At 34.5% G+C, this 15,521-nt stretch overlaps 2 protein-coding genes across 4 annotated transcripts; one reads left to right on the forward strand and one right to left on the reverse strand.

Annotated features, from left to right (window-relative positions):
* Window positions 1–1,473: 1,473 nt before the first annotated feature.
* On the forward strand, window positions 1,474–5,621 carry APC10 (anaphase promoting complex 10). Of its 2 annotated transcripts, XM_011098801.3 has the most exons (6): window positions 1,477–1,738; window positions 1,979–2,132; window positions 2,400–2,470; window positions 4,360–4,464; window positions 4,547–4,612; window positions 5,217–5,621. In XM_011098801.3, exons 1-6 carry the CDS (start codon window positions 1,563–1,565, stop codon window positions 5,218–5,220), a joined length of 576 nt encoding a protein of 191 aa, XP_011097103.1. In that variant the 5' UTR covers window positions 1,477–1,562; the 3' UTR covers window positions 5,221–5,621. The 2 variants fall into 2 exon arrangements, with proteins under 2 accessions (XP_020554247.1, XP_011097103.1); XM_020698588.1 differs by lacking the exon at window positions 5,217–5,621 and having other exon boundaries at window positions 1,474–1,738; window positions 4,547–4,616.
* Window positions 5,622–9,299: 3,678 nt separating this feature from the next.
* LOC105176099 (protein MODIFIED TRANSPORT TO THE VACUOLE 1) lies at window positions 9,300–14,245 on the reverse strand. Of its 2 annotated transcripts, none has more exons than XM_011098802.3 (5): window positions 13,860–14,245; window positions 11,254–12,006; window positions 10,933–11,088; window positions 9,886–10,788; window positions 9,300–9,633 (listed from the first exon to the last, which is right to left on the reverse strand). In XM_011098802.3, the coding sequence occupies exons 1-5, from the start codon at window positions 14,064–14,066 to the stop codon at window positions 9,595–9,597; spliced, it is 2,058 nt and encodes a 685-aa protein (XP_011097104.1). In that variant the 5' UTR covers window positions 14,067–14,245; the 3' UTR covers window positions 9,300–9,594. The 2 variants fall into 2 exon arrangements, with proteins under 2 accessions (XP_011097104.1, XP_088733121.1); XM_088876995.1 differs by lacking the exon at window positions 13,860–14,245 and adding an exon at window positions 12,100–12,326.
* Window positions 14,246–15,521: the final 1,276 nt, after the last annotated feature.

The following is a 15,521-nucleotide window of genomic DNA, read 5'->3' on the forward strand; positions in this document are numbered from 1 at the left end:
ATTAATTCTAAAGGGGTATTTATACTTTTTCAAAAAATGAGAGAATATTTATAATCTATATATATATATCTACAGTATATATACAAGTGTGAAGCTTTCATTTGTTTGTTCCCCATTATGAAAAGGCATTCATACCCTTACTTAAGTAATGTTTATCATAATACATAACTTAAAATAAATAACATCGAAATAATACTATAATATTACCAGTGCAATTTATGATTAAATATATAATAATGAGATTATTTTGAGTGTTTATTACTATTGTTAGAAGATATTTGTAGCCTTTCTGTGGTTCTCTTTCCAATAACAGATTAGAGGACCAATTATTATATTTATATCCCTTGATTTATAGCATGTTTATATAAATTACCCCTTCTTGAATGCAATTCATGTCTGCTCTCGAATCCATTAAAGCAATAGCAGTTAATTTGAAATCTTTGATAACTAGATTAATTTTTACATACCATTTTTTATAAACAATTCTAAAGATAGTACTGACAAAAAATTCTTCTTCTTCAGAGGCCTTAGATGGAGATATTTTATTGGGATTTTCTGAAAATTTGATTTTGAAGTTTTATGATTAAAATCTCTTGTTGTAATTGATCATGATTTTCTTTTAAAGTTTTAACTTCTCTTTTCAGTTGTCTAACTTCATGTTTTAGGTCAGATTTTTGAGACTTTAGAATTAAAGGAATCAAACATATTCATGATTTCTGAAAATTTTGTTTTGGGAGGAGGTTTTGTTTTCTGAGGAATTTCATTTGAAAGTAATTCTTGAAGTTTATGGAGATAAGTTTCTTTATCTTCAGGATTTTAGATTTTGTCAAGATCTAAGATTAAGGAAAACTAGTTAGTTAAAGTAGCTATTTGTTTATTGCAAAGATCTAATTCTAGTGAACATTTAGGTTAGAATTTTGGGATTCTTCTTCTAAAGAGGAATATCCTTCTTTTGTTCGGATTTAATCTAACTGATTCTCTACATCAGAATTTTCATTTTCAAATATTTTTAAATCTTCTTCATCTAAGATATTTAATAATTGATTAGTCAATTCTTCTCCTAAACTTAATTCATAAATTTTCTTCCTCATTCTACAGCTACTGGCATAATGACCAGATTTTTGACACTTAACATATAATGGAATTAGGGACACTGAAATATTTTTTCATTAAAAAGTTTTTTTTTTGAAAATTGGGTTTAGAGGGGGTTTTAGTATGGTAATTAGCATAGACTTATTTCGGTAAAAAAATAAATGAGACACTATTTCAAAATATTTCAAAACACTATCAAAATTTTCAAAACAAATCAAGGCAAACATTATCTATATTTTAACCCATCTTAAAAATGGGCCAAAAATGAAACCAACCACTACTTTTGGGCCACTGAGATTTGGGCCGACAAAGTTATCATCACTACTTTTCCCACTCTTTTCTGAACAATCAAAGTGCGAGCAATAATTTTCAATTATAATTATATGATCGTTTTCAAAAATTATAATTATATGATCAACGGCTGAATTAGGGTTTATCCTCAAAACCCAAATCAATTATTGCGGTGCAAAATGGCGGAATCGTCCGAGGGGGAGGAGGAAGGGAAGTTGACGGGAGGGAACCAGCAGCTGATGGTGGACGATGACCTCCGGGAGATGGGAAAGAAGGCAGCTTGGAGCGTCAGCTCCTGCAAGCCCGGAAACGGGGTCGCTTCCCTCCGAGACGACAATCTCGATACCTACTGGCAGTTAGTACCTCCCATTCCTTTCTGTTGGTTCTGTTTCATGGGAATTGGTTAGCATTGCGGTGAAATTTGTGCTTAAAATGTGCTTTGTGGAGCTTTTAGGTATAAAGGTTTTGATGAATCCATGTATAATGTTACTCTGTAGCTGCTGTTCTGGAGATTGAAGTTGTAGATAACACGTTGAATCCGTGGACGCAAATGACAGCTTGTTGATTTTCTTTCATTCCTGTTGGTGGATTTTAGGTCAGATGGTGCACAGCCTCATCTAGTGAATATCCAGTTCCAGAAGAAAGTTAAACTTCAATTAGTTGTTCTTTACGTCGATTTCAAGCTTGATGAGAGCTACACACCTAGTAAGATCTCAATTCGTGCTGGCGATGGTTTCCACAACTTGAAGGTAATCACGTATCCTACATACACATGCATACAGACCAATGATGAAGGAGAGAGAGAGAGAGAGAGAGAGAGAGAGAGAGAGAGAGAGAGAGAGAGAGAGAGAGAGAGAGAATATAAGTTTTAGAGTGAAGTTTCTCTCTGCATCAGCTTATAAAGTTGTAAACGATAGTAGTTTATGTCACTGTATCAATTATGGTAGCACGAACTCTGTTCGAAGATTTCATGGGCAAAATTATGAGTTGGTTAGTGACTTTCAATGATTCATTAGGAGATAAAAGCAGTGGAGCTTGCTAAGCCAACTGGCTGGATGTACATCTCATTGTCTGGGAGTGATCCAAGGTGAGCACAGATTCTTCTTTACTTTATTCCATTATCTTCATTCAAATTCTGTTGTTATTAATACCTAGGCAATAAATTTGGTTAAGCAACTGCATGTTACCACAGATGAGTTGTAACTTTCTTGTCTTTGTTTGCACCAATGGACAACAGCTGGTGCTGGATATGTGAACTCAACTTCACATTTGACAGCATTTTTCAGTGAAGTGGATTGATTCTTAGCTCTGTTGAATATGCTTGTGGAAGGAGTTATTAACACTAAACCAGATTTACAAATTGCCTTCTCATTTACCGACTGAAATAATTTTGTTGATTATTTGTCATGAAAACTCCTCTACCCTCTCAGTCACGGTAGAAAAATTTTAAAATATAAGGCTGGACATCACAGAGTTGGATAGGTAAAGCCATTAAGTAACTAGAAAACATCTGTGCTTCCTTTTATAGATCAAGTCAATTACGGACAAACAGTAAATGGCAATTCTTGTTCAAATGATATATAAAATGTAATATGCAACTTAGATCATCTTAAACAATGTATTCCAGTGATGTGGGACGGTCTTCAAATGAAAAACTTAAGGGTTAATACACCGATATTGCTCCAAAACAACAATATTTCCAACCCCTCAAACTTCCAGTATAGCTGTCTCTAGAAGCTTTAAATGATATATTTAAGATATGTCAGATCCACTCCTTCCCTCTTCTGTGTTGTTTCCTTGTTCTAGAGGAGTTCTTATATTTTTTTTATTCACGAGTCCTTTAGTCTCCTGCATCAGTTAGAATGTGGCTCTGGTGCATCAGAACGGAAAAGTAAATTGGATAAATTAAGCCATTGTTTAATTTAATAGTGAAATTGACAAGTTTCTTGAATCTGATGGGGGTTGGGGGTGGGGTTGGTCGTGAAGTTAGAGTTGCATGTGGAGGTGAGGAGAACACTGAATACAAAGATACCTGTCCCTAGAAGCTTTATCATGACAGTTTTAAGATATGCCAGATCCACTCCTTCCCTCTTCTGTGTTCTTTCCATATTCCAGAGTTCTTCCTTCAGCTTGGATTCCTGCACACATTATCATCAAGACTGATTAAAGGTAGTGATGATCATATTTATGTATGGCCAATTTGCCTCATCCAAAATGAAGCGAATGCCTTCAAGCAATGTGTGTGTGTGTGTGTGAGGAAGGAGAGAAGGGAGAGAGTGAGAGGTGACATTATAAAATCAGATAACCTGCCTCAATAAACAAGTTAAAACAATTTTCATGAACCTTAAATGCTCATTCACTTAATATGCAATCTAAATTTGTTTAGGTGACAATATAAAATAAGATAGGCTCTCTTATAGTTATCCAAATTGGTGTACCTCAAACTGGATGGACTGTAGCACCTGTTGCTTTATAAACCAGCTACACCTTCACCAAAGTAAATGCAACTGTATATTGGCTGAAATTTTCTAACAATTCAACACAATCCTTCGAGGGAATATCCATTTTCTTGATGCAGTTATGCTCTGAAAGTGGGAGCTACCTTTGCATCTCGATCATGATGCTGGAGTTGGTGAAAACATGTCAGGAAAATGTGCAAATCAATAATAGACTAGAAATCAGTATCGCATTCATCTTGGAATGATTAAGTACCTACAAATACTCTTTCATTTGGCTTGTTATCAAATTATTATTAGCTTTTCTGAAAATTTGTTAGTTTGCTTGCTTCCTTGACAATCTTTTGCATGTAATTTCATTATTGGATTAAAATATATCATCTGAATGCTAAAAGACATAACATGAGGAATAGAATGGACTCACATTATATCTGTATCTCTTTTTGTTGCTTAGAAAGATAAAATGTTATGTATACCTTATTAGCAAACTAAAGAAGATCCATGGTGATGTATGTCTCAGGGAAACTTTTGTGAATACTTTCATGTTGCAAATAGCAGTATTGTCTAATCATCTGAATGGAAGGGATACTCATGTGCGCCAAATCAAAGTTTATGGGCCTCGACCGTGAGTTGAAATTTTCTGATATCATCTTTAAAACTTATTTCCTATTGTAGAATTAATGATATGATTGTTTTGTTTTTTGCAGGAATCCCATCCCACACCAACCATTTCAGTTCACTTCGACTGAGTTCATTACTTACTCTACTCTCAGGTGAAGAGGATGTCCCTTGGCTGAAATTGAGAAATTAAAAATGAAATGGAATTTGGTGTATATAGGAGATTGTGGATATTTATAACCATATAAGAATGGGGTTGTTGCTTGTGGAACATGCCAAATCTATTTTACTCATTAGCTATTGGGATTCTTCCACGTGCTTGTTTCTTGTCATCAAACTTGTAAAATTTGGACCTATGACTTATATTTTAAGCTTGTTTGTTACTGATGTAATAAGTACATGCCCATGAGCCTGTGCCAACTGATTACAGTAACTGGCTTTTAAGTTTTAGCTGATCATGCCTTTATGATAAGTTGTGATCTGCCAATACTCGGTCTTTCTCACAGAGTAGCTTTAATGTATAAAGATATTCTATAGCTTGGTCTTTTGCTTTGTCAAATGCAGCGATGCTTAACGCGTCTTTAGAGCCTTCATGCCTTGTGCTTGTTTACAGTTCCCAGCAATGCCTAATGCGTCTTAAGAGCTTTCATGTTTGTGCTTGTTTACAGTTCCCATTCATAAGACTGGATACTACCTATTGAAATTTATGTAAGCTGTACTCTTGTTAACCTGACTGCTACTGTGTATATTGCATAAAAGGTAACATATCGCAAGAGGCAAACAAGAAATGTTAATGGAGTGAGCTTCAAGTCATTGTTCGTTATTATGGTCAGCCAGGTGGATTCCAGTATGAGGAACTATTCAAGGTACAATGATGTTTAGCTGCATGAGGAACTTTTCAAGGTACACTAATTACTTGTTGTAAGCCTAAAATTGAGTAAACCACCCTTCCAAGAGGAACTGTTTTGCCTGATGATTATTTGCACTAACATTTATTCGGGGGAGCTACAACAAATCGTAGCCACCATTTGAAGCACTTATCTTTTTCCTTCCCAGAATTCACTTGCATTTTCTTATGTACATGTTGTGAAATGTGGAAAGGAATCACCATTCTACTATGGATCAATGATTAATGATTCAGCCTGTTCTGGTTATCGGTATTCATTCACAGTGTTACTTCTGTTGATGGTTTAAAGATCATTTGTTATTGTTCGCTTGTTCCTGGAAACTTGCATTGCAAGATGCATTCCAGCTTTAGAAAAAGATCATCAAGCATGAGGAAGACAACATTTCGTAACAGGAGTTATAAAACGTTAATGAAATTTGACAATACATTATACATTGTGCTTGGAAAACAAGTATTTCCATCTTAGTTGCTATTATGTAAACCTACATGCACAATTAAGACTTGCACATTGGTAGAAGGATCAACAGCAGCCACAAGCTGGATATTTTTAATTGAAGCTACTGTTACACCAACATTGCAAGTGTTCATGCCAACTTGGGGCTTTTTCTAAGAACAAGTGCCTCTCCAGAGTGTGCGTTAATACTGGCAAACTCGAGAGGAATCATCTAAATCGAAGAAGTTATGCATACTGCTTGGATTTATTTATGGAGTATTTTATTTTATTTTGTGGAGATAGAGAAAGAAAAATAAAAATAAACAAATATATTTTGGACATAGTATAATTTTTGGGTTTGTTTTTGGAGATAATTTAAAATAATTTAAAATAGGTTCTGTACGTTTGGTTTTCTGTTTTTGGAGACAATTTACTAATCATTATCAAATCATATTTCTTTTATATGTATGTGCATAATTATATATATTATTTTGTCTCTAGATGGATTTAATTATATTTCTGTGAAAAACCAATTAAATTTTTTTATTTTTAAAATAATAATTATATATTTAATAAATAATTTTATGCACATAGTAACGGGTTAAAAATATGTTTGTTGGACGCTCTATTCAGATTGATAAGTTTAAATAGATTATTAAAATAATAAACTATTTGAATTAATTTAAATAATGTTATATTATATAGTATTTTTAAAATTTCTAAATTCAATTAGAAAAATCTAGAGTAAAAATTGTTAAAATGGTTAAAATAATACAATTTTTATTGCAAAATTAATACACACCAAACAAACAAAATTGTTTAATTTAAGATGTAAAAAGTCTCTTCGTCATCTTCCACTTCCTTTAATTTCAAAGATCCAAAAAACTACAATATTACTAATTAAAATTTATAATTTCTTAATGGGACAGTTCGTAAAAATTCCACCAGATATTATCCCTTTTATTGCTTTAATTAAAAATTTTAAAAGAGAATTAGTTTTATAATCCGTTAAATATGCTCGATATTAATTTTAATCTGATAATTATGCTTCATTTTTTATAAATCTATTAAGTTATAAAATTGATGAACTTTAATACATTGGTGGCCGGAATTTTGATTTTTTACTGAAAAAATGACAGGACATGTCAATTGAATATTTTTTGGGAGATTTTGAGTCCTACGTGGTTTTAAAAAATGAGTTGGATGATATGTTGGATACAATTATATTATATGTATTATTATAATTTATAAAAATAAAATTATTATTTTAAAAAATAATAATCAAACCCCCCCACCGCACCCCTACCCCACGACCAACTTCCTCTTCGCCAACCCCCCCCCCCCCCCGTCTGGGTGACACCAGTCGTCGTTCCAATAAGTTGTCGACTGCTATTGATACCATTCGACTCCCAACTTAGCGCGATCTTTTCTCCCCCCCCTCCCCACCCACCCCACCAACAATTCTCAGTTTCATCAACCATAGCGATTGGGTTCTCATCTTGACCACCACGACTCCTACCGTTGATTCACCATCATCGGCGTGGCCCACGGTCACGGACCACCGCCATTTGAATCATCACCTTCTTGTGAATCAAATGAATCCCTTCCCATCCAATTTCATCAACTCCTATAAAGATCCCGAATAGTTAGAACTCCTGCACTGGCAATGACGGTCGCCCAACAGCGAGGGCGACCGCCGTCGCTTAGGGGTGAGGTGGCAGTGGTTGTTGTTGGGGGTGACTGTGGAGGTGGTGGTGGTTATGGCAAAGGCAGTGGAGGAGGTGGTGATGGTGGCGGGTGTAGAGGAGGTGGTGGTTGTTGAATTAATTAAAATAATATTTTATTGTTTAATAAATATTTATATATTATTTTAAGATTTATAAATTATATTTATTATATATTATACAACATGTATAATATTATATATATTAGATTATAGAGAGGGTAATTAGGAATACATTGTAAACTATCATTCACAATGCTGCATAAACGAGACTATAGATTCACTTGGCATCAGTAATGAATCTTCATCAGTAACTTATAACATCCCAAGATTGAATTGAACACCGACATCATTATGAACCACATATAATTCAAGAAACCAACTAACAAGCATAGAATTTCGTACATAGAATAAATACAGAAATATGATCTAAAATTTAGTTTTTATTTCTCGCATCTCTTGATAAAACAGTCATAACTTTCTGAAAGAATTTTCAATGGACTAAAAACCTAGATATTTGAAATTAGACCCATAGAACTTTAATTCATATAAGATTCACCCAAAATGACAACCATTTGCATTTTGAAAATTCATCTGTATGTCTTCTAAAAAACTGCAGCTGCTGAAAATGAGAAGAAAAGTTTAGTCCTTTTGGGAATTCTCAACACCCCTTATAAACGTAACTTTTTCACAACTCCAATCATCTCTCTGAGCTACTGAAAAATCTATCTTTCTTGAGGGCCTTTGCATAAATATCTGCAACTTGTTCAGGAGTTTTGATATACTTCATCTCAATCTATTTGAAGCAATTTTTCACTGTTTTCAAATATTGTAAATTGGTGTTTGTGTAATTGAAAACTACTGTACTACTTCTGATCTATGTAATATGTATTTGTTTGTATTTCTGATGAAACACTCCAGATGCAACAAGTTCAACTACAACCTAACCAGTCATGGACGGCTGTGCAACATTTGAGCAAGACTTGATATGCAGCAGAGATTGGTCGTTTTAGTTTGCCTTTATTCGTTTTTATGTATGTCTTCATTTTTTTCACTGTCTAAAAGACAATCAAGAGCATTTAAATGTTTGACTTTTTTTTACAAAATACACACCTCAATCTATTTTAACTTATTTTATTTGTTTTAGACTAATACAAAATACAAACCCAAAAGCATATTATAAAGTACTGAAAAACATGCATGCGGATACACAACTTTCTTTTTTTTTTTTTTTTTTTCTGTGTATCTATTAAAAATTAAGGGTAAATTACAACAAGCTTTTCTAAAATTTATCATAATATAAATATCTCCTCATTTTTTGCAAAATTAAAATACTTTAAGAAATATCTCATTTATAATCCGTCACAAGGTGGTATTTGTAATTTTTTCAAAAAAAAAAAAACAAAAAGATATTTGTAACTATAGCAAATCTTGAAATAAAACCAAACAAAGCCTACTTTTTTTGGGGGGTGGGGGTGGAGGGGGGAGGGGGGGGGGCGCTTCTGAACAAATACGTGAATCTATTGCTGACTGTTTTCCCAATAGAATTCATAGGATCCTATGGAATAAAAAAAACCAATTTGCCTCAAATTAAGATTAAACAATAATAGCAACTTATTCTGGTTTGAATCGTAAGCTTTTCAAACATTTAGATTAAAATCACAATCCCAGAACTATAAGGAAATTTATTCGATTAAGGAAGAAATGGGGAAAGAAGCTTCACTGCATTCAAAGAATTGATTGAGAGTGGGGAAAAACAACCAAGGAATATGAAATGAATGAAAGAATAATGTATGAAATATGATGATGACGACTGCGCAATTGATAACTATCTCAGGCTCAAACAAAACAAATGCTGAAAGGACTTTCTCATTTGCGATGCCCTTTCAGCTGCTCCATTTTGATCTCTTATTTCATCAGCTATTTTACCATCAAACTACCGGTTTCTAAGTCTTGCCCTTTACCTTAGGAAAGTACTCCGAAAGAAAATATATTTTCTTTAGTCGAAGATGCAAGCCCTGATGAGCAGCTGCTTCATTTAATGATATGAACGACAGCGGTCAAAGAACTCAGATCACACACGCTTCGAGTCATGAAGTGAAGCAAGATGTTCCTGCATTAGCAACTCAAAGTTTAAAACCTAATCTAAAAGGAATTCTCAATATGATGCTAAAATGCAGCTACAGTGGCTGATCTGTCCATAAAAAATGCTGGAAACAAAGATGTGTCTGTTCTACAGCAAGCTCCAATAAAGGCATGCCCACAGCAAAACATGTTCTTGAGTCTAAAAGATGGAGCCATGAGTCCCAATGGAATGTAAATAGTTGAGGTGCTCCAATGAAAAACAGTGTAACAACAGACTTACCGAGATAAAATCAAATGCTTTAGTCTCCTCTCTTTTGGAGCCGTTCATCATTGAAGTAGGAGGCTGAGTAACTATGACAGGATTAAAAACATTTGGAAGGGGTGAAAATTTTCCTCCCTTAGAATTGGCAGTGGTATTAATAGTACTTGATTGTAGATTCCCTAGTTGCTGGAAGGTTGTCATTGTAGCTAGGAGCTGCTGTTGAGCAAAGAGACTCCCCATGGCACTATAATTCATTGGCTGCGAAGCAAATCCTGGATTGTACATGAATCCAGATGGAAAATTATGAGCCATGGCACCCAAAGGAAACATGGGATTGGCGTCAACTGCAGCAGCTTGAGAAGCAACTTCGCTGTTTAGGACATCGCTCCCCTGCTCAGCATTGCTTTCGTTTTTCTTTATAATTGGACCATTTCCATTTATAGACAAACCATCCATCAAGTTGGAAATATCTTTTCTAGGACTCCCATGTTCTTGGAAGACTTCAGAACTTGAACTGAAAAGGTAGAAAGGTTCAGATTCAGTTCTATGAGCGCCCATATGGGATTTCATGGCTCCTGACTTATCAACAGCCATTCGAGAAAATACATCAGCAGCATGGTCTTTATCCTGTCTCATGTGAAAGGAGACATCTGCAAATGGGTCATCATCACTTTTCAGCGGGGTGCTCACATTACCACTAAAATTTCCATCAAGTAAGTCATCAATCAGTGGAGCGGTAGAAGCTGCTGCATTTGAAATTTTTGGCTCATTCAGTGTTTTATTGGAGTCTTCAATGCCGGCAAGATCATTTGCGCCACTAGCATCTATCAAATCTGGCATCACTGCAGGCTGAGACATCTCTGTTGATTCTCTTACATGATTAACTTCACCACTTTGTTCACAACCTAGAAGACTCAACACCTGAAATATCTACAGATTAATTATTTCTTGAAATGAACAGTTTAATACTATCAGCTAAGATTGCCTTGCCTCTCTCTCTCATATATTATACACTTCACTTTCCCTATCCACAACATGGCATCTATATGCGAACTAGAATCTCACCTTAGTTGCTTTCTCCCGCAAAGATGCTTGGGGTGATTTGGAACATTGCACCACTGCATCTTTGTTTCCACCAAAATACGATGCAATAACTGAAAAATTTGCATCCTGTTTATTCCTCAATACTGCCTCAAGGACACAGATGGCTTTCATGCGAACCTAAACAAGCAGCATTTTTTAAACTACAGTAAGCGAAAAATTTATAATTCCATCCATTAGATTAGATCATATCATTTTAGGAAAGACTTCCACAACTACTACAGCAATGATCTGAATTAATATTTCTAAACCACATGAACAAAAACAGTCACATGAAGCACAAACCTGCCACGGAGGAGATCTCAGCTTTGTTTCAATAGCATGTCCTAATGACAAAGCATTTAATTTTGAGGCCTCCACCAGGAAAATATGAAGTGCATCCCGAGTAGGCTGTAGCCTAACGCCACCAGCTGTCACGATAGTCTCCAACAATTTCTCCTCACGAGTCTTATGACCATAAGTTGAGCCAGAGTCTGCACCACTTGTTTCTGCCTCAGATGCATTTACATGTTGACCCCAAGTTCCAGACCCAGCATTATTGGAGAAGCGAGAAGAGTCATAAGTTTCCGTAGGTGGGTCAATTCCTTCATATTGATCAGAATAATTAGTCTTCTGAGTCAGAGATCGCCGAAGATTAGGACCTTTGTAACACCCACCATCAGTAGTTTTCCTCAGGGACGGGGATTGTCTCAAACTACTCAGTCCCTGTCTAATTGTTGCACTGCCAATGTCAACAACCTCACTGATAAAGGACTTTTTATCTTCTGATGGCATTTCATAGTTGGTATTTCCAAATCCTTGAATCCTACTGCCAAGGCTACTTTCTGTTGTTGAAGCTGCACTATCATCTGATGAAAATAAGAGCGATAGTGCCTCCTGTGCTGTTTCACGTACAGCTTTGTTCAGTGCATCACCTTTCAGAGGATCTGGCTGGCCCTTGTAGTGGATTAACTGACGTACAGCAACAGAATGCCTCTGCATCTCCCTTCTGAACTCTGCACCTGACTTTCCCACAGCATATTTGATGATCCTCAATGCCTGAAAGAAACATTGTTTTGAAATTATATAAATTAGAGTGCATAAATTTAGTAGAGGTTTTGCACTTGGAGCAGCTATCACAGAGATAATAACCATTTTTTGATGAACCAAGACTCCAATCCAGAGGGTTTACTATGCAAAGCTTAGTGGCTAATGTAGATACAACCATTCACTGCATGGACAAAAGGAGCTAGGAGAAAGCTCGAGAACTGCTTAACCAAAGTGCAATGACAAATATTGGGTTCGTCTAGTCTGCTCTCAGTTCTTCATAAGTACATTCCAGCTAGCAATGCAGCCGGTAAATAACTATAGAACTTATCCATCAAACTGCCTATAAAAGTTCAGATTGACTATAATATCAGCTCAAATTATACATAGGAATGAAGTTCCACTAGAGTTGAAGAATCTTAGAACTAGATCCTAATTCCTTTCGACATTACACAAAAATTTCCTCAAATTGGCACAAATTCAGAACTTTAGGGAGTGATTGGTATGTAGGAATGGAGTGGGAATGGAATAGGGATTCCCGACTCATTCCTACATCTATGATTAATATAAATTAGGAATCGAAATACCCCACTCCAAGGGAATAAAGGGATTGGTCATTTCCTCCCCCCAACATGGTATTAGCCATTCCTAACATGTTGGGAATGAATTCTTTTTTTCTCGGGACAAGTTGATCATTCTATTAATGTGATTAAATAAGACAATAATATATGCATTACGATTAAATAGAATAATCCATTTGTCTGTTCAAACTAATATAATTTCTTTTGCAGAAAATTACTATATCTGTTTATTGAATTAAACAATTATTTAAGTAAGTAAATAAATTTTATCATATAATCTTTTATAGTTAACATATGAGCTGTTTTAAATATTGTTGAAACCTTCTATAAGCAATTTTTCAAAATACTACTATTATACAATTGAATTTAACATGTTCAATAAAATATGAAAAAAGTATCTTTTTTGTAGAAAAATGTACTAAAGCAAATTTGCCATAAAAGTAATTTCATTCTGTTACTAACCATTCATTTCTAATTACGGAACATGTGAATGGAATCAACTTAAGAATGGCAATTCCACTGCGTTCTAGTTCCTTTTGTACACCAATCATATGAATGGTATCAAAGTAAGATTCCTTTCCCATCCTTATTTCATATAAGTTCATTCCATTTCTCCTTAATTCTATTCCTACATTCCAATCATGCACTTAATGTTTTACCAACAAAAGTTTCAAAATAAACATTTTATCAATTGGGGCGAAAAACGGAAACTTATATAGAGTAGGAAAACATTATTTTTGTGAAGTGGAAGATTTCACATAAAGGTCATGCATACGAGATTGCATATAGCCAATTTTGATGTCTATTATCCAATATCAAAATCTTGAGATAAGAGTTTGCGTTCTATTTGATGATTCCATATACTATATGCAACTCTTTTATCATAACTATTCAGCAGGTCAAGATTTTGTTCAAAGTTTAAAATAAGCGAAAACCATCCAACAACTCATTTTCTACTGGAAATGCCAACATTCCACAATCATTGGATTTGTTTGCTTAGGCCCTGGAAACCATTTAACTTGATCACCGAAAACTCGTCCAAATCGTCCAATAATTATTAAAAGAATATTGAACGAGCCAGTTTCTTTACTCTTCAGAACTATGAAATCATCGGGAGTACTATCACGCAAGAAGACATTCTCAATCACGTACAGCACAAAAAGATTCACAGAAATACAGCACAAAATAATCACATTAATTCACAAAAAGACCAAATTAAAACCATAAAGACATATACATAATGAAACGCAAAGAAAAACAAAAGATAAAGAGTAAATGAAGGACCTTGTGCTTTACTACAGGTGATTTATGTTCGAGGCGCTTGAGGATGAATCCGGAGACTTCTTTGACGACGGATTCATTCGAAGACCTCAGCAGACTGCAAATTTCCTCCAACTTGTACACCGGAGTAACCTTATCCTCCTCGTCCGTCGCACCGTCGATTAATCGCGACCTCCAGTACGACTCTACTGCCCTCCTGCTCTGCTGCATTCCTCTCAGTTTCACTTTTCAATCCACCAAGTCACAAGTCGATTGATCGACCGATCACACTGCTGATCAATAAATTAAATAAACAATACATCGACTTATGATTAATGAATGATCAATCTGTGGTGAAATCTGGCGTCCTTGTCGCAACGGAATGAATAGCAAAAATGGATAGTCAGGGGCTTTTGATTATTTCAGGAGAAAAATGTTAAACTAATTAAGTAATGGAGTTAATTGTACTTAAACCCCTTTAGAATAACATAATTATGTTTTATCCCTTAAATCACAAAATACCTTAGCATTGATATAAGAAAATAGAGAATAGACGAACGACACCTCACTCGGGTGGTAAGATTGAGACTTTATAATAAAAAAAGTTATGGATTCGGACTATATGAATGTGAATATATAGTCTATTTTAAAAGTACTGTTTTATTTCTTAGTTTTTTTCCCCTTGAATATGCTTTAGAAATATTGATACAATTGAATCAGTTTGTGAGTTTGAATTAATATATTGAATGAATGTAGTAATTAATCAAATCTTATCGTAAAACAAAATAAAGACAATAGATGTTTACACAAAAAATTGTGTTTGCAAAATTATTACAAGACAAAAAATATATATAGACAAATAAATTTTATTAATTTAAAAGAAAAGTGGATACAAATTTTGTAAAGAGATAATCTCCCGATTCTTTGCTTCAGATATGGATCTAAAGGCTTGAAACTTGTACTTGAATATGAGTGTATAATCTCCTCAAAATTTGTGGAGCAAATTATATCACTTTAAAATTTGATATCAAGTCTTGAGCATTTGATGCCGAGAAAGGTGTTGAAGCTTGGCCCTTGCGAATCTTCTTTGTGGCAGAGAGTTTCGAACTTTGATCGTTTGATTTGTTATATTGTATGGAGTGACTTGTGTAGGATGTGGCTCTTTGTTGTGTGGATTGCTTGTGTGTCGTCCCATGTCTTGAGTGTAGGAGAGCCCTTTGTATGAGTAGGGCTAGAGTAGCTTAGGCTCATGTTTGTTAGACTTAAACACGGCTTAATGTGGATCAGTCTTCTTACAACTCGCATTTGAACATGCTTCGACCCTTATTTAGAAAATCTAAAATAAAATAATAACTTTATATTCTATTTTGCACTGATCTATGAAAATGCATAAGATCCAGATTTGGTATAGGCATTTATGTGAATTTATCTTTTTAAACATATATAAAGGCTAAATTCTATTTTATCCCCCTGTGTTTTCTTGAAATAGCTAAAATTTTCTTGTATTTTAGAAATTGCTAAAAATAATCCCTGTGTTTGAATAAATTCAGCAAAAAAACTCCCCCTACCATTAGAAATTAACGAAAGATGGGGTGCACTGGCATGAAGTGCGATTGGACTTTATTATATTATTATTATTATTTTGCATATTTTGAACTATTTTTAACTTTAATTGACTAAAATTTC

Source organism: Sesamum indicum, linkage group LG13, assembly GCF_026168435.1.
Source record: "Sesamum indicum cultivar Baizhima isolate 11 linkage group LG13, ASM2616843v1, whole genome shotgun sequence".
In the NCBI taxonomy this organism is placed as follows: Eukaryota; Viridiplantae; Streptophyta; class Magnoliopsida; order Lamiales; family Pedaliaceae; genus Sesamum; species Sesamum indicum.